The sequence below is a fragment of the Chlamydotis macqueenii genome, chromosome 6, assembly GCF_036417535.1.
Source record: "Chlamydotis macqueenii isolate bChlMac1 chromosome 6, bChlMac1.mat, whole genome shotgun sequence".
Classification (NCBI taxonomy): Eukaryota; Metazoa; Chordata; class Aves; order Otidiformes; family Otididae; genus Chlamydotis; species Chlamydotis macqueenii.
The window spans coordinates 39,098,967-39,122,968 of record NC_141561.1 but is presented as its reverse complement, the minus strand read 5'-3'; the positions used below and the strand labels follow the sequence as shown (position 1 = coordinate 39,122,968).

At 45.5% G+C, this 24,002-nt stretch overlaps 1 protein-coding gene across 1 annotated transcript in view; it reads left to right on the top strand.

Annotated features, from left to right (window-relative positions):
- ABCA12 (ATP binding cassette subfamily A member 12) overlaps nt 1-24,002 on the top strand; it is an 80,852-nt gene that overhangs the window by 55,139 nt on the left and 1,711 nt on the right. Inside the window, exons 34-54 of the mRNA XM_086751202.1 lie at nt 283-507; nt 1,855-1,993; nt 3,313-3,565; nt 4,046-4,132; nt 5,060-5,153; nt 6,680-6,807; nt 7,642-7,729; nt 9,082-9,187; nt 11,928-11,982; nt 12,956-13,133; nt 15,019-15,134; nt 15,760-15,919; nt 17,148-17,416; nt 17,967-18,177; nt 19,200-19,309; nt 20,172-20,316; nt 20,463-20,597; nt 21,879-21,982; nt 22,249-22,341; nt 22,795-22,900; nt 23,577-23,714. Of these exons, the coding sequence (XP_086607328.1) occupies nt 283-507; nt 1,855-1,993; nt 3,313-3,565; nt 4,046-4,132; nt 5,060-5,153; nt 6,680-6,807; nt 7,642-7,729; nt 9,082-9,187; nt 11,928-11,982; nt 12,956-13,133; nt 15,019-15,134; nt 15,760-15,919; nt 17,148-17,416; nt 17,967-18,177; nt 19,200-19,309; nt 20,172-20,316; nt 20,463-20,597; nt 21,879-21,982; nt 22,249-22,341; nt 22,795-22,900; nt 23,577-23,714 (2,940 nt within the window). The remainder of the gene's footprint in view (nt 1-282; nt 508-1,854; nt 1,994-3,312; nt 3,566-4,045; nt 4,133-5,059; nt 5,154-6,679; nt 6,808-7,641; nt 7,730-9,081; nt 9,188-11,927; nt 11,983-12,955; nt 13,134-15,018; nt 15,135-15,759; nt 15,920-17,147; nt 17,417-17,966; nt 18,178-19,199; nt 19,310-20,171; nt 20,317-20,462; nt 20,598-21,878; nt 21,983-22,248; nt 22,342-22,794; nt 22,901-23,576; nt 23,715-24,002) is intronic.

Below are 24,002 nucleotides of genomic sequence, written 5' to 3'. Positions count from 1 at the left end.
AATGCAAAGTGGTTGATTCAGCCCAATCCCAGTATCCCTGTAGACAGAGGGAGCCCAGTGAGGTCTTGGATGGACCAAGGTGGGCGCACTGCCACACGTCCTCCTTCAAGGGCCAGAAACCAACTTTCATCTCCTTTTGATATTTAACTTGAAATGTTGCATACCCAGACTGAGATCACCTACCAGTTACGCTCTGGGACAGGATTTAGGCTAAATCCTGCAGTAGGAAGTTTGACTTTGCGACCCTCTCGGTGACCGCAGAGTGTTTTCCTCCTTTTTCAGAACATGATAGAGGAGTGTGACACCACGGCAGTGACCTCCTTGATCCAGTCCCACCTGCCGGCGGCTTATCTCAAGGAAGATATTGGTGGAGAGCTCGTGTACGTGCTTCCTCCCTTCAAATCCACAGTCTCAGGGGCCTACCAGGCGCTTCTCAGAGCCCTCGATACCAGCTTGAGTGATCTCCACCTTGGTTGCTATGGGATTTCAAACACAACAGTGGAAGAGGTACGAGCTCAGGATCCGCTCGATTTAATGAAATGTTATGGAGATTAACTTCACGGCGCTCTGTAGCTTTCTGGGCTAGACGGCGGCATGTTTTGGATGCGAGAGTTGCGGGCAGGGGAAGAAGTGGTTTGGTTGTTGACTGTTACACTTACAAACATGTGAGTCTGTAATTGTTTTAAAATAAAAGGAGGTAGATTTAGATCAGATATTAGGAAAAATTTTTTTTACAGCGGTGGTAGAAAACTGGCAGAGGTTGCCCAGAGAGGTGGTGGATGTCTCATCCTTGGAAATGAGGTTGGACGGGGCTCTGAGCAACCTGATCTGGTTGGAGATGTCCCTGCTCCTTGCAGGGGGGTTGGACTGGATGGCCTTTAAAGGTCCCTTCCCACCCAAACCATCCTGTGATTCTGTGATTCTGTAAGTCTATATAAATACAAATGCACAAAGTGTACCACTGTCCCACCTTGCTAGCAGCTTTTTGGCATTTTACCCAGATGAGATACTGGAGTTAGGCTAAGGAGAGAGGACAATGATGCGTTTCTCTTTGAACTGTTCTCCTGGTCCCCATGACTCTGGGTTGGTCTGCCGATGCAGTCAGCAGGGAGGGAGTTAGCAAACCATCTTAATGAAGAACTTCAGCATGGATGCTGTATGGTACAAGTGAGTCACTTGGTGCATCTTGGACAGAAACAGGCACCTTTCTGCCCATGGGACATCTCTGGTCAAATAAACACAAACGTTTATTTGCATCAGAAACAAAAAGTAGCTTTAAATGATGAGCAGTGGTGACCTTTGTCTTGCAGAAAAGAGGGAGGGAGATTGTTACCTTTCTGCTCAGAAATTCTTACTTGCTGTTAAAGTGTTTCCTTTATGAGGAATGAGTTATACAGCATGTGTGCAGCTTGGGTGCTGCAACTGTGCGCGCTCCCAGCATGGAGGCAGCTGGGGTTGTCAGAGGTTAGAGGGGAAAATATCCCAGGGAAACAGCCCTCCTTGTTTCTTCACTGGTGGGGGGAGTAGAGTTATGTAGGGCCCGAGCTGAAACGCAGCTTCATTTACACCTACTCTTTGGTCATGTAGCAGGTGGTACCGGGACAAGGTAAGTCCAGGGGCAGCTGCAAAGGTCCAGGAGAGAAACAGGAGGTGAGAAGGAGCTGGACAACAATTTTATACTGAAAAAAGAAAAGGTGCATTTCTCTTGCAGAGCACAAAGGGAACAGAAAGAGGATTGTAATTCACAATTGCCGCACCAACTACAGCTACAAAGTAGGAGAGTGGATTGTGATTATTGTTTTGGTGAATTGAGTCATTTGGACCAATTTTCTGTCATATTTTCTTGCTCCGTAGGTGTTTCTCAATCTGACAAAAGAGCTAGGGAAGAACCGGCAAGAAGATGCTGAACTGCCCCAACAGCTGCCTGGAGCCAGCGGTCAAATTGGCGGTGACGAGATGTCTATGAGCACGGATACCTTCACAGAAAGAGACGGTACGAAATTACCTCCAGGTTTTATTCCAGATTTGTCGCAGATGCAAACAGTTGACAGATGGACTGAATTGAGCTCCCTGTCCTCTTTCTTTGTTGAAAACCACATTTCACCTAACCAGGAATCACAAAACCAATACATCACACAGTTGTTTAGATCTGCTGGTTTGGAATAGGCTGAATCACAGAATAAATTACAGAGGGATTTTTTTTGCATCCACATTCCTTTAAATTGCTCCAGATTTCAATCAAGTACAGCGTGAAAGAGCAAATATATACTTCTGAAATTAATGGCTGTAATTGATGTAAAGGATTATTGCTACATAACTAGAAGAATTGGAGAGAAACTTTGTGGGAACCTCTTAGCTTGTCAGAAAAGCAGCACAGCTCTGAGCTGGGTCTTCCTCGCTGCTTTTTGGTGTGTCTCAGCCATTGCAGTACAAAGCTGAAAGGGCCAGACAGTGGGACAAATTCAGAAGAGAATCAAGCTACGCCGCTATCTCTGAGGCTTTGAGAGCTGCAGAAGGTGGCATGGCCCAAAAATGAGCAAATGCCTGGCTGAACAACCTTTCTTACAGAGTAGAAATGTGTTTTTACTTATGAATATACCATTTATAGTTAGGGAAGCAGATAAGGGACAACACAAAGGTACTTTCTTACTCGCTTCTCAAAGCTGACCTGCGCTGTAAAAGTTACTGTAAACAGAAACTCCTGTGCGTAGAGAAATGTTTTGTAGCCCCTGATGAGAGCACTGAAAAGTGTTTGCTTCATGTTGTGTTATACAGGTTAATGTTTCCTAAAGAGGAATAGGTTACAGGGTTTGGCTCTGCTTTTAGCATACTACAACCCTGTCCGTGTGAAGGATCAGTGGTTTGTGTGCTTGGTTTTCTTGTTTCAGAATGAATTTACCCTATTGATTTGTCTGAGAACTTTCTAAATTATGAACATTTTCAGTTTGCAAATATAAAAGAATAATAAGTTTCCCCTGTAAGTTGCAGCTGGATAGATAGGATGTGCATAACTTGTTGCATCTGAAAGTCTGGGTTCCTCCTGTAAGATCTCAAAATGAATTCACTACATGTATGCATTTGAAATGAAACAAAAAAAAAAATTGTGTTACATGAGCTTATGACTTAAGATCCAAAACTCGAGTCCTGTCCCAAGCCTGACACTTGCATAAGTTCCAACTTAGTAGTTTTGATTTGCAATCTGTAAAGGAGTGCGGGAAGCTAAATACATTCTCAGGGTGCTGTAACCGTCAAACCTCCCCGCATTTCACAAATCCTGATCCATGACAAAATGCATTCTTCATTTGTACCCAGATCAGCTCCTGATTAGATCAAAAAGCCTGCAGGGTTTGCCGTTGCTGCTTAAGAAGACGACAGCTTTGTTCGTTAAGAGATTCCACCATACCAGGCGGGATGTCAGAGGCTTCATCGCTCAGGTCATCCTCCCGGTCCTCTTTGTGATGGCGGCGACAGGACTCGGGACACTGAGAACTAAGGAGACTGAATATCCTGAACTGATTCTTTCTCCCTCTCTGTACGGCACATCCGACCAGGCAGACTTCTTTGGGTGAGTGGCGTTCTTTGGGATCCTCAAATCCATTTGTTTATAAAGACAGTCACTAGTCCAGGTCCTGAGCTGAGTCAGAAGCAAGAAGCATCTTCTTCAATGGCCAAAAACAAATGGACTTCACAAATGAGAGAGCTGATTGAAACAAGACTGGAAGTAGTGCCTGAAAACTGCAGTAGATGCCTTTTCCCTGAAACAGAATCTTGATTGTCCCAAAGTTCAGCAGTATCTTGCTTAGATCTAGAGGCAGCAATCACTGGAGTAGGTGTGCAGCTCTAAACAATATGCAGTCTTTTTAAACCTGTGTGACTGCCCTCATATACTGCACGTACTTAAGTGGTCTGCAGAGCTAGCATCACAAATAACTATTTATTTAGCATCTTAAATAAATCCTGTTTCACTCAGACACAGTTTTCCTCTGCCTAGCGGTAGTGGAAGTACCTTGAACATTTTTCTTTTTTTCTCTTTATTAAATCTTAGGAATTTTAATGAAACCACAGATGCTTTAGTCACTTCAATGCTTGCTTTCCCTGGAACAGATAACACATGCATGAATGAGAGCAATTCGTAAGTAGTTCTTGGTTTTCTTCCACTTAAATTCTGAATCTGCAAGAGAATTGACATAAGTATTGGCCGTTAGACCTTAATAACTATCTTGGGTCAGCTGCAGAATTTTTATACGTTGGTGCCACATGCAGAGAAAAAAAAGTATCTCCTGCCTCTCTTCAGATGGGCTTGCAGATACTTTAGGCTCATTAGGAGATGTCTAACTGGCCTTTGGCAGGCAGGCGCAAGCTTGCGCTGCTCACAGGCTCGAGCTGGTGGGGTGCAAGTCAGTTCTGAACGGTCATGATTGATGTGAAGCAGACCTCAGCCCTGCTGTGAGAGCCTTCATGGCTCCCATGCGGCTTGGAGCAAAGGCTTGCGTCTGCCAGCGCAGAATTGTAGATATTCCTGAAGACGGGAAACTATACTGTGCTTTAAGGCTGAGACTGGGACTTCCACGCAGTCCCAGGACCTTGACACTGGTGTTCTTTCCCTCAAGAAGTATTCACCACCACAAGTGGACTCCCTTTATTACTATGAGGAGTAAGGGAGCAGCTTTGGTGGTGGTAGGATGTCAGGATGAGAGCAAGCTGTTCTCATTTCTGGGAAGTAGCCCTTGCCTCCCCAGTAATCCCAGTTACAACACTGAGCCCACCCAGAAGGATCTTGGCATAGCTGTTGTCTACTGTGGGAATGAAGTGGTATCTGGATTCCTTCTCATCAGCTGAACGAATCCAGGCACAGAGAGCAGTAGCGGGGCCTCTCTGCCAAGAGGCGCTGAAGGCAGCAGGAGGGTGGTTATTCCCTGAAGCACCCGGAGCTGACGAGGTGTGCTTTTCTGCTGAACCTACTCACTGCCATCCTTGCTGTCATTAAACATGACAGCAATTAGCATCGTTTGCACACCTGAGCGTAGAGAACCTCAGAGGAAAATGTGTTCATTTTCAGGCAGTGTTTAAACGAGGACATGCTTGGCCAGTGGATTATCAGTGGAAACCAGAGAACGAAGTATTCTGCCTGCAACTGCACAGATGGCATCCAGGTAATTTGAATAAACCCAGAAGAGAAGGGGTTTGGGAGGATATTTGGGGGCCTTGTAGACTGGGAGTGGTTCTGTGGGCAGGCGTGATACTAAGGAGAACTCGATGTTCAGATTCCTCCTGTCTCTTTCTGGCCTTGTTGCTTTTGTACGTTGAATAACCATTGTCTCCACTGGTTTGGGGACAGCAAAGGGAACAGTGCCCTTGGAAGATTCACGTGCTGACATATCTGCCTTGCTCCCCATGGTGGGAGAAGATTTAATAGTGTTTTTGAATGTTGTATGATTGTTCCATTTAGCAGAGGTGAACATGTATTGAAGAGGAAGATTGCATTTTATACAAGCACTATCATTATACGAAAGCACAGCTATTATTGCTGTTTGCTCTTCAGAATTTCACTTTATGCAAAGTCTAGATCCATCTGCTTTTACTCTGCTCCACATTATAGATAGTGATGATTGATTAACATTAATTATCTGTGTTACGGTGGGACATACAGAACCAGATATGGACATTACTGGGCTTAGTGTCTTTATATGCGCATTGGGAAGAGGCAGATTCTGCCCCATGGATGTTACAATTTTACAGTCCAGTTTGGAGTTGAGCTTGCCTCCCCCCAGTGCTGTCCACCTGTCTTCAACTTTTTTTCCAGTAGGAAATCAGGCTCGAGGTGCAGCGTGATGCCATTTGTAAGATAAAGCATGTACTTAGCTGAATGTTCCTAGTCATTCCTTAAAATGCAGCTATTTTATGAGGTTTTTTGGACACACACTTAATTTCACATCATTGAAAGCATTGGCATAATTTCTCTGGTAAATCAGGATAATGTTCAAAGCCGATTCTCACCTCTAGCAGGGGCAGGCAGGTGTTCCTCAGCAGGAAGGAAGCGATTTTGTGTATTCTGATGCAAAGTTATGAACAGATACACGATGGAGGAGGCCAGGGTTTTTGTTCTGGATGAGCTGAAAAGAAGCAGCCAGCATGCTGTCTGGTAGGACACTTCAACCTTATGAAACAGTCGATGTGACTTTGACCCTCAGCACAGTAAATTATACATTCAGGACTAATCCAAGGTTTCTCTGAAGCTCTAGAAAATATTCCCAATGACTGACAGTAAAGTAAAAATGTAGACCGTAGCTGCTGTGAAATGCAAGATGAGAGTTTGAGGTCACCACCGAGTTTTCTGCTCCGTGAGTTGTTTTGCTCTCTTCCGTTGTCTGTGCAGTCACTCTGACGCTCTGCTAAACAGGATCAGCCTTAATTCAGTAAAAATCCTCCTACGTAGCATGAAGCACGTTTCAAGGTCTCACCGATGGCAGTAGAACCGAAGTGTAGATTTAAGCAACAGTTGTTTTTAAGCACCTCAATGACTACGTTCAGGGATTGTGTCTTTGCACCCTGATTTGCAAATCATCAGCTTCTGTAGGAACCAGAATGTTGCCATTGCCTGCTCTCAGTCTTCTCCTGATGTGCTAGTTTTTAGTTAAAACACAGACACTAACGTTTTTGTTCGTTTGTCTTCGCTCAGACGTGTCCGCAGACGAACTACACTCCCCCTCATCGAAGGACCTTCTCCACGCGGACGCTTTATAACCTTACAGGGCACAACGTGGAGACTTACCTTCTGGCAACCACCAAAGACTTCCTGCAAAAACGGTACAGCGTGAATCTCCAGTCCTTCTCCTCTGAATTGCACTGGAGCAGCCTTTCATACCTATCATATCCACTGGGGTTGAAGAGGTGACAGTGCAGCAGGAGTTTAGAAGGGCCTCTCTGGTCTTTGTGAATCTGGTGAAAGGAGGTAGAATGTCCTGCAATCACAGAATTAAAGATAAAGGTTCATGCAAGTGCTCTGCTTGATCATAGCAGAAATAGCCTAGGGGTAACTTGTCAATCATCTGATACGTTGATGGCTGGATCTGCAGACAAGCCTCTGTCTGACTCAGAAATGCTTAAAAAGTGGAAAATCTGACAGCCTGTCATGAAGTAAACCCTGGGGAGAGACTTTCCTCCAAGTTTGAATCCCTCAAGACTCTCAATGTGCGCTTCACTTAAACAAGTTCATCCGTTCCAGTGAAATTAGAGGCTGAGTGTTTTCTTGCGCCATGGGGCTGTTAGAGCTATTAGCCTGTCTGGACTCTGCAACCAGCCGTGCAGCGTGTCTTGGGGCAAAAATAGCCTGCCATTAAGGTTGTCAAGGAATATGTTCATCTGCTGTTGATTGAAACTGAGCTGGTCGTCTTCTGGGTAAGAGGCAGTCACCTCTGGTTTTGCGATAGTGCTGCCAAGTTTCTGTTTCCCTTTGTTTTCCCACCAAATAAGGGCTCCTGCAGCAGCGTTGGCTTGGCCACGCACTATGTACTGGGATAAGTTATTTTAAGTCAAGCTAGAATTAACTGGGGTGATGGTGGCATGCTAACCTGCACCACCCAAAGGTATTAAAGCTTTTGACTGAGGGTAGCAACGCATTTCCCTCTGGTTTTCACTCAGGTATGGTGGCTGGAGCTTCGGTCTGCCTTTGACAACAGATCTCCAGTTCGATATCAGGCCAGTGCCTCCCAACAGAACACTGACTAAGGTAACTAACCTCCACCTGCTCATCCTAGCACGGGAAGTGTGAGACTCAGAAGTAATGTTGAGTTCAGGGCTATTTCAGAAAATAAAGCAAAATCCTCTGAAACTTGCAGCTTGATGTGGCAGACGTGACTTGCAGTTCGTTCCCTTTCCTCTCCCCATTCTTCTTTATTGGTCTGACTTCTGTTGCTAACAGGAGACAGTTTTTCTGCTGTCATAATTTTCTTAGACAGAGGTGAAAAGATCCATTAGTAGCACCTTTATCTCATGAGAGAATGTATGTTCCTTAACTAGGGCTGGCTGGTGCATTCTGATATACCTGTTCCTCTGTTTCTGCTTGGTAAAAATGTTGGAACTCATCAACGTTCAAAGCACCAAGAGTGAAATCTGAGGTAGCAGGGAAGTGCAAGAGAGTTGACACGATCCTGTGATCTCATCGTAAAACAGAGGTGGCTCCAGTAAAAGGGAATCACGGAGTTTGTTTCACTCAGAGCTCGTGTGATGAATTTGCAGATGTTTTCGCTCTTTCAATCTTCATCTTAGATCTGAAAGCAATAGCTATTTGCTTATCACACATCAGGTTTCATACCTGGAAACCTTAGCAATTTTGGAAGCAGGGCAGACTCCAGTCCTCGCTCTGCTAAGGCAAGGAGAATGAAATCACTGAGCACACAGGATTTGGGGATATGCAAAGGCGGATGCTGTGGGCTGCGTTTAAGCCTCTGACCTTAATAGCCTAAGCTCTCTGTCCTTTGGTAGGTAGCTTACACCTCCAACCTGGGTGCTGTGGCTTGTGCCTAAAAGAGGTGGTGGTGAATCCCCCCAAAGCACGTGTCCTGGGATCTGATTTTTCCCCTCAGTCCTCAGAATTTTTTGTAGTATAGGTAAGAAAAGTTATCATGGGGAGGGAAGGGCTGTTGCTGAATGAGAAGGTGGCAACTGGCTATTTTCTGCCCTAAAGCAACCTTTTTTCCCCTGGCTTTCAAGGGGTGTTAGACATTTGACTTCTTAGCCTTCTTTGGGAAGTCCCCACTGCTGGTGTTTCGCAAATCTGAGCAGATCTCTTATTACAGAGAAGAAAACAAATGTCTGTACGCTTTACATCACGCATCCAGCTAGTGCTTCTTTCTTCTGTCCCGGAAGGCAAATGAAGCTGATGGCACTGCTTGTGCTGAAAGTGAAATGTGTTTTTATACTCCTTCGGTACTTGATGTGGTTTAATCATTGGACTTTAACTTGTAGAGTTTATGACTTTAGATAACAACCATGGAACGATTCGTTTGTGCAAGCAGAACAAACCAAAATGTCAGTAACAATTTCTCTCCCAAATTGTTTCAATTTCTCAATTGTGTGCAGGTCTGGTATAATCCTGAAGGTTATCACAGCCTCCCAGCTTATCTCAACAGCTTGAACAACTTCATTCTTCGAGCTAACTTGCCAAAAAATGAGACTTCCAGATATGGTAAGTGTCTCTTTACACAAACAGATAATTCCTCCCCTTTAGAGGGGAATATCCTTGTTCTGTTAAAATCGGTGACACTCTTACCCTGACTTCAATGGGACCATTTCTTTATTCTCAGTTATGGAATTCCTTTAAAAACAGAATTGAAAAACATTAATAAATCACGTATTTCATTTGTCTTAGTTAAAAACTCAGGGGAGCTAGGCAGGGGGGACCCCAGCTCCTACGTAAAACACTTCCTTCATCCAAAAGATGTCGATGGTTGCTATTTGATTTATTGCCTCTCATCATGGTACTGAAATAGCTGTCTCTTGATAGGTGTCCGTTAGTTATGCGTAGAAAGGCTGCTGTAGGTCGTCTCTGGGGGTGGTTTGGATGAGTAAATTTTCATATGTCACCCTTCTGCTGAGAGCAGCTCAGGATGTGTGGGTATGTGTATGATGGAGGGGGTGCAGAGAGAAGAGAAAGATTTATGTTGATGCCATTTTGAGAAATCTTATCTAGAGATTTGTAGGATCTGACAAGAGTAGCAGTTGTGTGCAGAAATGTCCTACTGATTGATTTTTCTTTGACAAGCGGTGCCCTTCCAGCCATGTCCTGGTCATGCCTAGCCCCCCTCACCTCGGAGGCCTGCTGTTCCAGGTGACAGTGAAATAAGTGACAGTGTCTCCTGCCTCATAAGACTGTTCCTCACTGATGTGCCTGAATTTAACTATAATGGAAAAAGCATCTCCTCTGAAGCTGCGAGTGTCACGCCATGAATTAAAGAAATGTCAGAATGCTGATTACAAGTCAAAGCAGGGTGTCTGTCTTCCCACCTCCACTTACCAATGCGCTGAAACTCCCCTCGCAACAAGAGAAACCAGTGCCTTGTCCCTGCCACCATCCTAAAATACCCACTGGCTTGTGCCTTTGGGATTTGCACCATGCCCTCCAGGTCAGAAGGTTCAAGCTCTTCGATGTGCGCTGCAAGAGCGTATCACAAAGCTGCAGCCCCTGCCTGGGTGTGGAGAGAGGAGACCTGAGCCGGGTGCTTCCAGCGGCAGGAAAATCCCAGAGCAGCTGAATTATTAAGCGGCAGAGCGTCTTGCCTTGCCTCTGTATTCCCAACACATGCTGTAGCGAGGCAGCTTGTGTGAACAGTCAGAAAGTTTTCACAGGAAAAGTTTTATAACAGCCAAATAACAATTTTCAGTGGGAAACAATAGCAGCAGGTTTTATTCCATCTGTCCTGCTGCTTACGTGTTTTTGGAAAGAAATGCTTAGTAATATACGACCAGACAGATAATTCCGCGCTTCCCAGTAATGATCTAATCCATAGAATGGGGGAAATAAAATGAATGGATGAGGATAGCTCCCCTGGGGTAGTGTAAATCCAGTTTGAAATACAATTGAGCAGACGTTCTGTGTGGTATGTTCTTGGCAGCTAAATCTATTTGTTGTTGTGACAAAGAAATGACAGTTTAAGAACCATTGAAATGGCCAGATAAAAGTGTGTTGTCATTTCAGCAGTTTGAAAGAGGTGCCAGTCCTGCTGTAGAGGTTTGACTTCGGCTGCTTATATTTTTAAGAAATACGTAAAAAGCTTTTTACCCTGTCACTAAGGAAGTCATAATAGCTTTTGACTTATGTATATTGTGCTTTCTCTTCTCTCAATCCCAACCAACAAAAAAGAAAAAGCATTGAAATGGAAATTTTTACTTCTAGCCTAAGCTTCAGGAAAGGAGAATGGCTTTATAGTGAAGTATTAACAGATTAGACAGACGGTATCTTTTTCTCTCTCTCTCTTTTAGAGAAGGGAAACATTTCCTGAGTGGTTTTGTGGCTTTATCAGCAGCCTAGGATTTTGACTCTGTTGCTCTCATTGGTGACAAGACTGAGGGCTTTTTTTACCCTGCGAAATGAATTTCCTAAAATCTTCCCTTTCAAATTGATTTGCTCAGTATGGCATTTGGTCAGCTAAACCCACAGTCTCCTCCTTTCCAGTCCCCGTGTCAGAGTGCTCATTCTTAAGGAAAAGAGCCTGGAATAGTTCTTTCTTGTATAACTGCTGAAAGTCAGGCACCTGGATGTAAGGAGCTTAAATTTCAGAGGTGACACGTTCTAGCAAATCTCTCTGGGTTGAATAGCAGCTAGAGGTCCTCCAGCACTCTCTGAGAACTGAGACGTTTAGGTGCCTAAATATGGATTGAGAACCTCGTGTTTAGGCACGTAAACATCTTCGCCGAAACCCGTTTTCAGGTGCTAGAGACTTGGTGCGACCAATAGTTGTGGAGAAAGGCAGCAGGGAATGATTTGCTTCTGATTATTAAAAAAAAAATGCAGTGAGATCATCAAGCAGCAGCTTTAAAATTAAAGCTATTCACCGATTTTGAATGCATTACTGGTTGAGGAATCCAACCTAAAATACGTGGACCCAGGAGCACGTGCCTAATTTTCGGTGTGGGCGTGCTCTCCCTGAAGTGAATGGTACCATCAGCCAGAGAGATGCAGAAACAAGGCCTGGGGGTTGAATTTCAGATCTGCTGTGCTTCGAAGTGAAGTCATAGGAGAAATGGGGACCTTCAAAATTCTGCGCAAGATCACACCAAGATGATAGCGAAACACAGCTTTTGATCTGCTTTTCTTCTCTGCTCACAGTTTTCTGTCTTACTGTCAGTCTCAAGAACTGGTGAAGGAAGCTTTAAGTTAGCCACATTTTCAATATCTTTTCTTTTTTTTATTTTTTCTTTTTTTGTAGGTATTTTCTTATCAGCTCACCCATATCCTGGAGGACAGAGTCAAGAACAAGTAATGTAAGAAAATTCATTTGGCTGATGCCTGAATTGCTTAGCTTCAAAAGAAGCAAACCAGTTTCTTAGAAACCAGAAAGGAACCTAAATTACTGAATGTCTTTCTCTAAATGATGAAACTGCTCTTTTTCTTGTGTTCATTCCTTTGATGCGTAAATAGCATCCCGCTTGCCACAGAGCTGCTTGTTCCTATTTGGGTTTTTCTCCAGGGTCCCATAGAGATCTGGGGGTCATAGTTACAGGGTCACACATTTTTGTGCTTTGGCACAATGTTAATAGAATCACAGAATGGTTTGGGTTGGAAGGGTCCTTTCAAAGCCGCCCAGTCCAACCCCCCTGCAAGGAGCAGGGACGTCTCCAACCAGATCAGGTTGCTCAGAGCCCCATCCAACCTGGCCTTGAATGTTTCCAGGAATAGGGTACCCACCACCTCTCTGGGCAACCCGGGCCAGTGCTCCACCACCCTCAGCGTAAAAATTCTTTTCCTAATATCTAATCTGAATCTACCTCCTATTTTGAAACCATTACCCCTAGTCCTGTCACACCAGGCCCTGATGAAGAGTCTCTCCCCATCTTTCCTGTAGGCCCCGTTTTGGAAGACCACTATAAGGTCTCCTGAGAGCCTCCTCTTCTTCTCCAGGCTGCACAGCCCCAGCTCTCTCAGCCTGGCCTCACAGGAGAGGTGCTCCAGCCCTCTCATCATCTTTGTGGCCTCCTCTGGACCCTCTCCAACTGGTCCATGTCCTTAAGTTGAGGGCTCTGGAACTGGACACAATAATAATTATTATTAATAATTCTGGTCTTTCCAACCAATGCTGTGGTACCGTGTTAGCACTCAGTGCTGTGAGTCCGTTTTGCTAGGCGTAATTACCGTCAGCAAAAGCTGCCGGCACTGAATCAGGACCACTCTGCTTCTGAGCTCTAAACAATGTCTCCGCCATGTGACTCACCATATACATCTTTCTCCACTTTCCAGGCTCAACAGCTTACTCGACATCATCGTTTCAATGTCTATTTTGATCGGCTACTCCATCACAACGGCAAGCTTTGTGCTCTACGTGGTGAAAGAACACCAAACCAAAGCCAAACAACTGCAGCATATTTCAGGCCTTGGGATGACAAGCTATTGGGTGACTAACTTCGTTTATGATCTGGTAAATAATTCACATTCCTTAAGCACACCAAGAGTAGCATCACGCAGCAGGGGAAAAAAAGAACAGTTCTTTATTTAAAGTTGGTTGCTTAGACTACTTAATATTACTACTACCAAGAGTGTTCTGTAGTAATTGTTCTCCAAGGCATCGAAGACTATTCAGCGTGAACCGCAACACTGAATTTTGCTAAGCGAAGGCATTCCTTCTCTCTGGAGTGTATGCAAAACACTCAGCACATTTATATGAGAGGAACACAGAACAGACCAGAGCCTGATTTCAGTTTTAACATGCAAGCTGCTTTTAGCAGCCAGCTGCTTTTCCCTTAGCTTGCGGGGCAAGATTAGTTGTCGTGCAGGCTTTACGCGTCTGGGGTGAGGCTTTGGGGCTGGAGGCTACAGCCATTTTGGAAACCTTGGGAGTACAGGGTGTGACCTTAGCAGGCATCTCACAGCTGACAGTCCCCTGTTGGGCTGAAATCCATTGCTGGGTTGAATGCTTTCTTTAAGATTATATATTATAAAGGTTTTCAAGCCAAGGAAAGCCACTAATGCAGCTGTATGCCTTCCAGGACCTGAGCAAGTTCCTTTCTACTGTGCTGTACAGATTTACCACCTTGTTCCCTTAGATGGTTTTGCTCCCTGGCACTGTGCTGCGTTATGTGGTGTGGGCATGCCCTTGTTCTCCCTGACGTTAGGTTTCCTCACGGTGAAGAGGGTTAATAGTGCTGCTGGAAAGCGTCGCTGAGCTAAGAGGATAAATATACAGGGTATCTGTAGACTGAAGTGCTTTGTGACTTATTAATTACATTTGGTGCGCGATGGCAAATCCTCACGTAGTCTTGCGCTTGCAGATCTCTATCTCTGCTCGTGAGCTTTGGCATTGCCAGCTGTGCTGGAAAGGTGATCAGCTCTGCGTATCTGACAAATTTCTATTGATGCAGTTCTGCTAATTTCTAAAATCCCAGTGATGATATCAGCTCCTGAAAATATGAAATCTTCAAGGGTGTTTGGGTGGCCAACCCCTCTTTGATGCAGTGAGGGCTAAGGGCTGGAATCCTGTGGGGAACGCGAGCCTCATCTCTTTCCGCAGAGCACAGCCTGAGCTTCTAGGTGTTTCGGTAACTGATGCACACTAACAAAATAATCCAGACGATACAGTTCTCACACTAAATAGCGTAAACTGCCTGCTTACAGAGGCTGGTGTGATTAGGGAACAGCACAAGTATCTCCTGCCTTGCATGAGGGGCTTGGAAGAGGTCTGAAGGCAGCGTGGCTGCGGTCTGGCTTGGCTGAACAGCCTTGAGTCGCAGTGCAGGGGCAAAGCAGGAGCAAGCCTGTGTCTGCTTCCCTGATCCAGGCCCTCACTCCAGCACTGCATATTTGTAAATCAGCCTGTGGAAAAATCCCCAGACTCCTCGCCACAATCAGTATTCAGTGGGCTGAAACTAATCCAGCGCTCTTGGCAACTTGATATTTCTCAGTGAATCCCTGCCGGTAAATTGAGGAACCTCTAGAGGCAGATGTTTGGTAGGTCCCTGCCTTGACTCAACATAATAAAGACTAGATTTACAGGGCACAATGAAGTAGTCTGACTGCAAGGCTAACAGAAAACCCAAAGGGGTGTTTTTCATTCACAACCTTTTTTTTACGGCACTTTCTGCCCACAGTCCTGAATGTTGAGGCTTAGCCTGTTCAAAGTGGCTTTGCAGAAATTCATTTGAAAGTCTCAGGAGAGCTGAGGCCCCTCCTGTATTTGGTTTCCCTGAGAAAACCCAAGCTGCACTTGCGGAACGAGATTCAGACCTGGCGTTGTTGCTTCTGCATAGTTCTAGAAAAACACTTAAGAATTATCGTTCTAATAACATCTTTTTAATATCATTTTGCAGGTACTTTTTATGGTCCCTATTGGACTCTCAATAGGAGTTATTTCAGCCTTCCAGATACCAGCTTTCTGCAACAACAATAACTTACTGGCAGTATTTCTTCTGCTCTTACTGTTTGGGTAAGTTTGGAGCTTAATTATTTAAATATCATTGCCCAGAGTGAGGAACTGGATATGCAGGCTGCTGCAGTTTGGGATCAAGGGAGGAATACGTGGGGTTTTTTTCTGCAACGTGTGCTTTATAAATGGTGACTAGTTGCTCCTTCCAGGAGCAGAGAGCTAAACTACTGTTGTCATGCCTGCTTTATTCAAAGCAAACTCTACATGAGGGTATGAAATATTCAAGGTCACAGTGACAGCCCAAGCTCTAAGCAGATGCTCACTTGAACTATTGCAAAGTTCAAGATATAGAAGCATTTCAAAATCAGAGAGGGAAAAAAAAAAAACAAAACAAAACAGCAGCACAATTCAGGAAATCTTTGCAAAACTGTCTCCCTGGCTTTGAATCCTCCAGGCCCAGTGTGTCTGCTTTCAGTCGGGTCTCTGCGTTCAAAGAACGTATCATAAACTTTTTATCCACATTCGAACAGACACAAAGCCATTCTTTCTTCTTTAAGCTCCTGTAATATGGAAATCTAGTCACATGCCGAAATAGAACCGTCATGTTATCTGAGGTCTTCAGTTGTTTGTTTTCAGTCACTCTTTGAGTTGCTGTAGTATTCTCTGCTCTGTTGGCAATTTATAGATATGCAACATTTTCATGGATGTACCTGCTGGCTGGGGTTTTCAAAGAAACAGGAATGGCCTTCATTGTTTATGTCTGCGTCAACTTGTTCTTTGGCATCAACACCATCATTACGCACTCGGTCGTGTTTCTGCTCTCCCAGGAAAAGGCCACGGATCAGGTAGGAACCCTACTTATACTAAACCCTTGGTGAAACAACAGGAGGCTTCTTGTGGAGTTTGGTGGCTTTGGTCAGGTCCTTAGCACCTGGCTGGTTTCAAGAAATTGGAGGTGGATGGAGCGCTAGTCACAGGATTTAATGGGTTTCCCTACAGTCGGGACATGAACCAAATAGGAATCTTGCTTGTCTGTAAATCTGCACCCCCAGCAAAGAAGGAAAGGGTGGTGACAGAGTGGAGAATACAGAACGAGAGGAAGAAAACTGCTCGTGCAGGGAAAGGCAGGAGGTGTGTGTAGGTGTTTGATAAAAAGTTGGTAGGGACTTTGAACTATTGCTAAGTTCTTGCAGCACAAACTGTGGAGAGTGACAACTGGATGTCGTTACCCTGAGTCTGACATGTGCTGCATTAAGCCCAGCAGTGGTTGTCTGTCATCTAGATCTGTAATGCAGTCATCTTCCCCCTGCAAGGATGAAAAATGACTCAGAGACAGTGATGATTCCCTAAAGTAAAGCCTGCTCTTAAACTCAGACATCCCTGGGAATCACTGGGATAAAATGTGGACCTTACATTTGGTTTTCTTTTTTTATAAAGGGCAGTTGCTTTGTAAAACAACAGCTGGGTTGGATTTTTCTCTCTAGCTGGACAGTGCTTGTTTAGCAACCTCCTGGATTTGAAAGATGTGCAGTTATGATCATCTTTTATCCCTCTGTGCCCCAGTGGTAGGGAGTCAGTCTCTTTCCATGCTAATTTTCTGCCTCTCCGCTTTGCTGTGTGCACTAATCCTTCCTTCTCCTAGCAATGTACCAAATCTCTGTGTACGAGAGCTGGTGAGTGTGAGACTGCGCACTGGGCTGTTTTGCCATGAATTAACTGGAAAAGCCCTTCTGTGTCTATTAAAGCCAAATCTTGTGTTTTATGGTGGGTTTCGGGCTGCTGCGTGCCCAGAGTGAGGTGGCTGGAGCAGCGGTGAAGGACTGCTCCAGGAACGGGTTGCTGTTCGCTATGGGTGATCACAACGTCAGAGCTGCCTGTTGACTTTTCTGACCTTGCGCCTGTGAAACGAGCTGTCTCCAGAGCTCTTTGCTCTCAATTTATCTCTGCTCTGAGACACAAGCAAATCCCACTGTAATTGTTACACTTCAGTCCCACAGTAAAACCTATGAATTTATTCCATGAATAAAAACAGTGACTGACTGTGCTTCTTTTTGGGTTGGTTTTTTTTTTCAGGGCTTGCGTGATCTTGCCGAAAACTTACGGCACGCGTTCCTTCTGTTCCCGCAATTTTGCTTTGGCTATGGCTTGATCGAACTGTCGCAGGATCAGGCGCTGCTGGGCTTCTTAAAAGCCTACGGAGTGGACTACCCTGACAAAACCTTTGAGCTGGACAAGACCACATCCAAGCTGGTTGCCATGTTTATCCAGGGCACTGTCTTTTTTGCCATTCGCCTTACAGTTCACGACAGGATGATTCAGAGAGTCTGGAACAACGTACTCGAGTAAGTAACATCTGGAGCCTCGCAGTGAAAACAGACCAAGCCGGCGCTCAGGGGTTTAATTCCAGGCTCTTGCACCATCATTGTTAGTGATGAAGCCCATAAATTTCCAAGATGTTTTGCAAACATGCAGTAAGTTTTTTCTTAAGGAGTCCCTCGATAGTCCTTGCTAGCTGGGACTATGGCCCTTGTTTCAGGGCTCTGGGTTTGGGGACAGCCTCCTCTGAATCTCCCCGTCTCCTCTGGCTTGCGTGTACTCAGGGAGGAGCAAAAAAAAGTTCTTTCACTTGCGTTACAAGTGTGTCTATGAGGCAGGACCTCCTCCAGCTCAGAATATTTGCTGAAAAAGAGAAAAAAAAAATAGATGGAAAGAGAACATTGGGTTTTTTAATTCCCTAAATGGTGCAAATATCAGGAGAGAGTAGAAACTGTGTATCTGTTTATGTTTGCACGAGGTGGGATCCCACAGGAAGGCTCCTTAGTGTCCCAAGCACGCAGGCCTACTGCTGTCTGCTTGCCAGAGGGTAAGGTCCTCTCTCTGCCCTCCTCATAGGTTCCTGTTTGACAGAGTGCACGGCAAAGCATCACTTCTGCCACATGCAGCCGAAGAGGACGGCGATGTCCAGGCAGAGAGGAACCGGGTGGAGTCTGGCAAAGCTGACTTCGATGTAGTGCAGCTCCAGAATCTCACCAAGATCTACCACCTTCCTCACAAACGCATCGTGGCTGTGAGAAACATCAGCCTTGGGATTCCTGCTGGAGAGGTAAGCGAGGGGAAAAGGCTGCAGGCACCTTCCACCCTGGGCAGGGAAACTGGAACAGATCCGTCGTCTTCTCTCCCAGTCCTTGCTGCTGACTTTTTTAATTGCCTGGGTCCCACTGAGATACTGGGCATATGCAAGTATGTAGGGTCCTGGGCAGGAGGACAGCATACTTGCCTCGAGGCTCTGGCGCTGATCTTTCTGGCAGAGGATTTTTCCCAAGCCACAGCTGGCATTGAGGTTTCTAACTTCTGGCAAATCCAGCTCGATGCTGGTGTCAGCAGGGGCCACAGACTGCGCAGGTACTCTCCCTGCGGAGAGTACCTCTTCCCTACCTCGAGGTGGGGAAGAGCCTTGGATTGATGCTGTGCATCTGCAGCAGCCCAGCACGTGAGCATTTTCATATCAGCTGGTCTGTACTAACGATATCGAAATAGTAGTAATTATCAGCACAATGGTAATTGCTTATGCAACACACAACTGCGCTTCTCCAACTTGAGCGATAAAACATAGATTTAGCATGAGATACTGAACTGCGCTACGGGGAGCCAGTTCTTAATCTTATTAATGTAGTGCATTAGTGAGATTATTTGACAAAAATCTTGTGTCGCATTACGGTTTTACCGATGACAGCACAAACCTCGCTCCCCTCGTTCCTGTGAATAGCTCTGTCCTGTCGATGGGAGGCCTTGCACAAATTAGATGATCAGAATTTGGCCTGTCAGATGAGCTTGCTGCAAAAATGCACCTTGCAGTGGAAGGAATGGCTCTATTAGAGACACATCCTTGATTCTTCCCCATATTAAACAAACGGTCCTAGTATAAGCTGCAGTATATTGCCCCATAAACAACCTCCGTTATCACGTTCCCGTGCTCTGAGTACCTCTGCCTCTCTTGCAATTCATCTTGCTCAAGGGTCCAGGGAAAAGAAGACACAAGATGCACCGAGCGCTCACCTCAGAGCAAGATCTCTGCATTAGAAATACAGCGTGGTTACATTTCTACTCTTCTTTCCCACAACCCAGTGCTTTGGCTTGCTTGGTGTGAACGGAGCCGGGAAGACGACCATCTTTAAGATGCTGACAGGCGATATTGGAGCATCCAGCGGAAGGCTGCGGGTCCAGGATCATTCTGGGTACGGAGGGCGTGATTTCTGGGGAAGGCGCGTGAGCAAATCAGGCTGGGAGCTGTCCTTAAGGCTGGATGGCAAAGGAGAAGACATGGAGAAGTCTGAAACAAAACAAAACATTCAAAACAGAGCAAAACTAAATAAGGCAGGGAATTTCATCCTTTGAAGACAGTATGGTTGCTTCCCTAGGGTTTGCATTTTGCTGTCATACCTCTGCTGTTCTCAGTGGTGTGTCTTTCACTTCGTTCCATCACAAATGGGATCAGACTCAGATCCTCAGCTGAGTGTGATCCCCCTTCTGAGCTGCTGTCTGGAGACCAGTGGGACTCCTCTCAAAGCGCTCTTTAACAGGAGGAGGCTTGGTGGCAGCTGTGCCGTCTGAAGTGCTGGCAGTCATTGGAGAGCTGTGTACTAGACGTTCTGGCTAACGGGCCTCACAAATACAATTCTTCCTTTGCAGAACAGAGAGCCTAAAAGCTGAAGGTCTGCAAATTCATATTATTTTTCCTTCAAGGGTTGGGGAAGGGGTTAGGAAACAGAAGAGAGGGTTTTTTCTCTCTCCTGTCTGATTCCAGAATGCATTGGCAATTCAGTGTGTTTAAAATAGAATCATAGATTGGTTTGGGTTGGAAGGGACCTTCAGATGTCATCTAGTCCAACCCCCCTGCAAGGAGCAGGGACATCTCCAACCAGATCAGGTTGCTCAGAGCCCCATCCAACCTGGCCTTGAACGTTTCCAGGGATGGGGCATCCACCACCTCTCTGGGCAACCTGTTCCGGTGTTCTACCACCCTCAGTGTAAAAACATTTTTCCTAATATGTAATCTAAATCTACCTCCCTCTATTTTAAAACTGCTTCCTTACACAGGTCCTTGAATGACATCAGTGAGGCACACTGGTCACTCTTTGGCTACTGTCCTCAAGAAGATGCCTTGGATGACTTACTGACAGTGGAAGAGCACATGTATTACTATGCTAGGCTCCATGGCATCCCAGAGAGAGAGATCAAAGGAGTGAGTAACACTGGGGCTTGTCTAAAAGCATTTCCCGGTTATTGAGAGCTTTTACATTGATTTAATTAGTCCTTTCAAGAAATAGATACGCGCATGGTAATCTACGCCTGGACATTGTTGTGAAAGCTGTACTGTTGCTCACATAGGTTGTACTCCAGCTTCTGCACCGGCTGAATCTGCTGGCCTACAAAGACAGAGTCACCTCGATGTGCAGTTACGGCACCAACAGAAAATTGTCAACTGCTCTGGCCCTCATTGGGAATCCATCAATTCTGCTGCTGGTGAGAAATGGAGGCCTTGTTTGGGGAAAGACAAGCGGATCTCTGGGCTGGTGGGGGTACTCTGACAGTCTGACGAAACCTCCTCGGGTGCAGCTTTACAAGATGCTCCCCAAATGCCCATATTTAGCCTGACAACATGTGCATCGCAGGAAGGTTTAGATTCCAGCAAGCACCCAAATTTTCTTCAACGGCATAAGAGAGTAATGAGACTGCCAATTTCCCTGTTAGCATCCTTCAGAGGTCAAAAATAGATCCTACATTTGCCAATTAAACTCTCCTTGGTCCCAGCTCTTTCTTGGGTTTTTTTTTGTGTTGACTACCCTGCACAGTCTTGCAAGAAAAGTGGCCTCCAAGGCTCCAAATCTGTAGGAGAGCAAACGAGCAACTTCCCTAAGGATTAGAACGTAAAACTATTTTTCTAGGTTTGGCTTCCCATTTTGTCTTTCACTTTGAACTTTCCAGTCCTTCCATGAGATATGCCATAGTGAAAATACAAATTTCTGTGCAGTTTTTCCACTTGCCTTGTTTTGAATGTGTGCAGTGCTGTGTGAGCAGGTTTCCCCGCTATTAAATTTGATACCTAGCGGACATAAATCTCCCTTGCCTCAACTTACATCAAGCCCAGCACGACTGCCTTTACTTCTGACCACATACACCAGCCCTCTAGCTGCTTTTGTGACATAAAAAAACCTCAATAAAAATAGAAGGTGGGGAAATTTCCTTCGTGCTGGCTGCTGCCTGAACCCAAGCTGTTTCATTTCTGCCTTATGGAAGGTGTTATCCTCAACAATAACAATTTGTCAATTGGAGAAACGCAGCACTTGCCTCATCAGCGTATGAGAGGGAGGCAAAACGCAGGTGCATGTGGGAACCAAGTGCCAGCTGATAGCTTCTTGTTTGAGGTTATGCCTCTGGTGTTTATGGGTATTTAAAACAGCATGGTATAAAAGGCACAGTAGGGTTGATCTTGGTGCTGTCACAGCCAGTCAGTTCCTCTAGAGTCCAACGGGGGGTTTTTGGGAGTTCCCACCAGTCACCATGGGCAAGGATGGAGGTCTTAGTCAAGCTGACTTGTTTCTGTTTGAAGGGAGCGTAGGATGTCTCAGGCAAATCCATAATGCGACTGGAGATAACCCTTCTCCCCGTGCTGTACCAGTGGAAGCTCTCCTGTGGGTCCGTACCAGCAAACATAACACTAATGATGAAACTGAAAAGAGCACAAGTGTTAGGAAGATCAGATTTTGAGTGCAAATTTACATTCAGTCCTGTCTTTCCCAACAGGATGAGCCGAGCTCTGGAATGGATCCCAATGCTAAGCGCCACCTTTGGAAAATCATCAGTGAGGAAGTGCAGAACAAATGCTCGGTGATACTCACGTCCCACAGGTAGGGCTGGTTTGGCTTTTGGCTCTGTCTCCAGTTGCAGGGTCTGCAGGAGGTATGGAGACGCTCATCCTTCATGGTCCTTGTAGAATTTCAGGGCACTGAGCCCTGAGACAGGTCTGGGGGTTTGTGGTGGCTGAATGTGGGTGTCCACAGAGACCCACAACACTTTGCTACTCAGGGAAAGATCAGTGATGTTCTCCAATCACTAAAATATTTTTTTAATACCTTCTCAATGACTTATTACAGTTTCTTGGTTGATTTTTCAGCATGGAAGAATGTGAAGCCCTCTGTACCAGGCTGGCTATCATGGTGAACGGGAGTTTTCAGTGCATTGGCTCTTTGCAGCACATCAAGAGCAGGTCAGAGAAATGTTCCTATTTCACTTTTACTGAACGGCGTATGGAGTTACCAACCTACAGCTCTGAGGGCTCAGAACACGAGACCTTTGTTAACAGAACATCAAAATAACATTATTTTCCGGTTTGTTTCTTACTACGCTATTGAAATTTTGTGTTAACTAAAGCACTTTCTACTCTCTCACAACCTTTTTTCCCAGAGGTGCGTTCCCCAAAGTAATCCGTTCACTGCGGAAAATGTGAAATGCATGTTAGGGTTCAGCTTCGATTTCATTAGTTATCACAATAGCGCGACTTCTTATTAAGATTCACTCCAGGTTAACAACCCTGACCCCATTCAAGCTGCACTCTGCCTTTATTAGATTTCCCCAGAGAAGCTGTGCAGCACTCTCAAAGGACTTTCTTTATCTGTTTCTCTTCCCTACTGTGTTAATTGTGATTTTCTTTTTCCCCCAGGTTTGGAAGAGGCTTCACTGTGAAGATGCACTTAAATAGCAACGCAGTTTGCACTGAAACGCTGACAGAGTTCATGAAGTCGCACTTTCCAAATACATGCCTGAAGGTAAGCAGGAGAGATGCTTTCAGGAGAGGCCCTCTCAATCCCTCCTGATTAACCAAGAGGATCTTGTAACATACTATGCACGTAGATCTGTGCTCTTGGACTGTAAGAGATTCATACGAACACACTTGTGCTATCAGCCTCATTGTCCAGGGATTGGAGCCCCCAGGTTCCTTGGTGGCTTAAATAACCCCAGCCAAACAGCGGCAGTGATTCTATAAGGCAGCTGTTAGGTGACCCTTTTCCCCTGGGAATGGTCCCGCTGAAGCCTGGGCTGCGTGGAGACGCACTTTGTGTTCCGTGGGCAGTGAGATGGTTGGGTGCTTCCAGTAACTGAATAACTGTAAAACCGGAGTAACTGAGTCGCAAATCCCATCTATTGTCTGTAACCCAATCTCTGCATTAATCAAAACGGCAGACTCGGAGCTGGAAAATGCTATGGTTGCCCTCAGGCTTCCAGCTCTGGGGCTTAGTTAGCGTCTCGCTGTCACAAAACCCACAAAACTTCCCAAAGGGGAAACAGCAGTCAATACCAGATTCTTCACCTTTGGGAGCCAGAAGGAGAGAACACATCCTCTGCTCCTCTTTGCTCTCGTTCTCAGCCAGACAGCCGTCAGATCTGTTAACTTTTTATAGCCAGCAAACTCTTCACCTTACCCCATCACTCCTGTCGCCGCAGGATCGGCATTTCAACATGGTGGAGTATCACGTTCCAGTCTCTGCCGGAGGGGTAGCGAATATATTTGATCTCCTGGAAGCCAGCAAAGCAGCCTTCAATATCAGGCACTTCTCAGTGAGTCAAACAACGTTAGAGGAGGTAAGGAATTAAAGATGTGTGGCCATCCATTTAAAACTTAACAGAGGAGCAGGCTGATGGTTACACCTAATGGACTGCTGCACGCAGTAGACTACTTTTTGAAAGGGATTTCCATCTGCATTCCTCCTGGGGATACTTTATCAGTACTGCTGCCTCCAGATACCTGTGCTGGCGCTAGGAAAATGCACATAGAAAGCTGCCTGCAGCATAAAGGGTCTGTTCTTCCCTCTGTCACTGCTGATTTCAGCAGCCTCGTCTCGTGGGTGTGGATGAAGGGCAGGATTATAA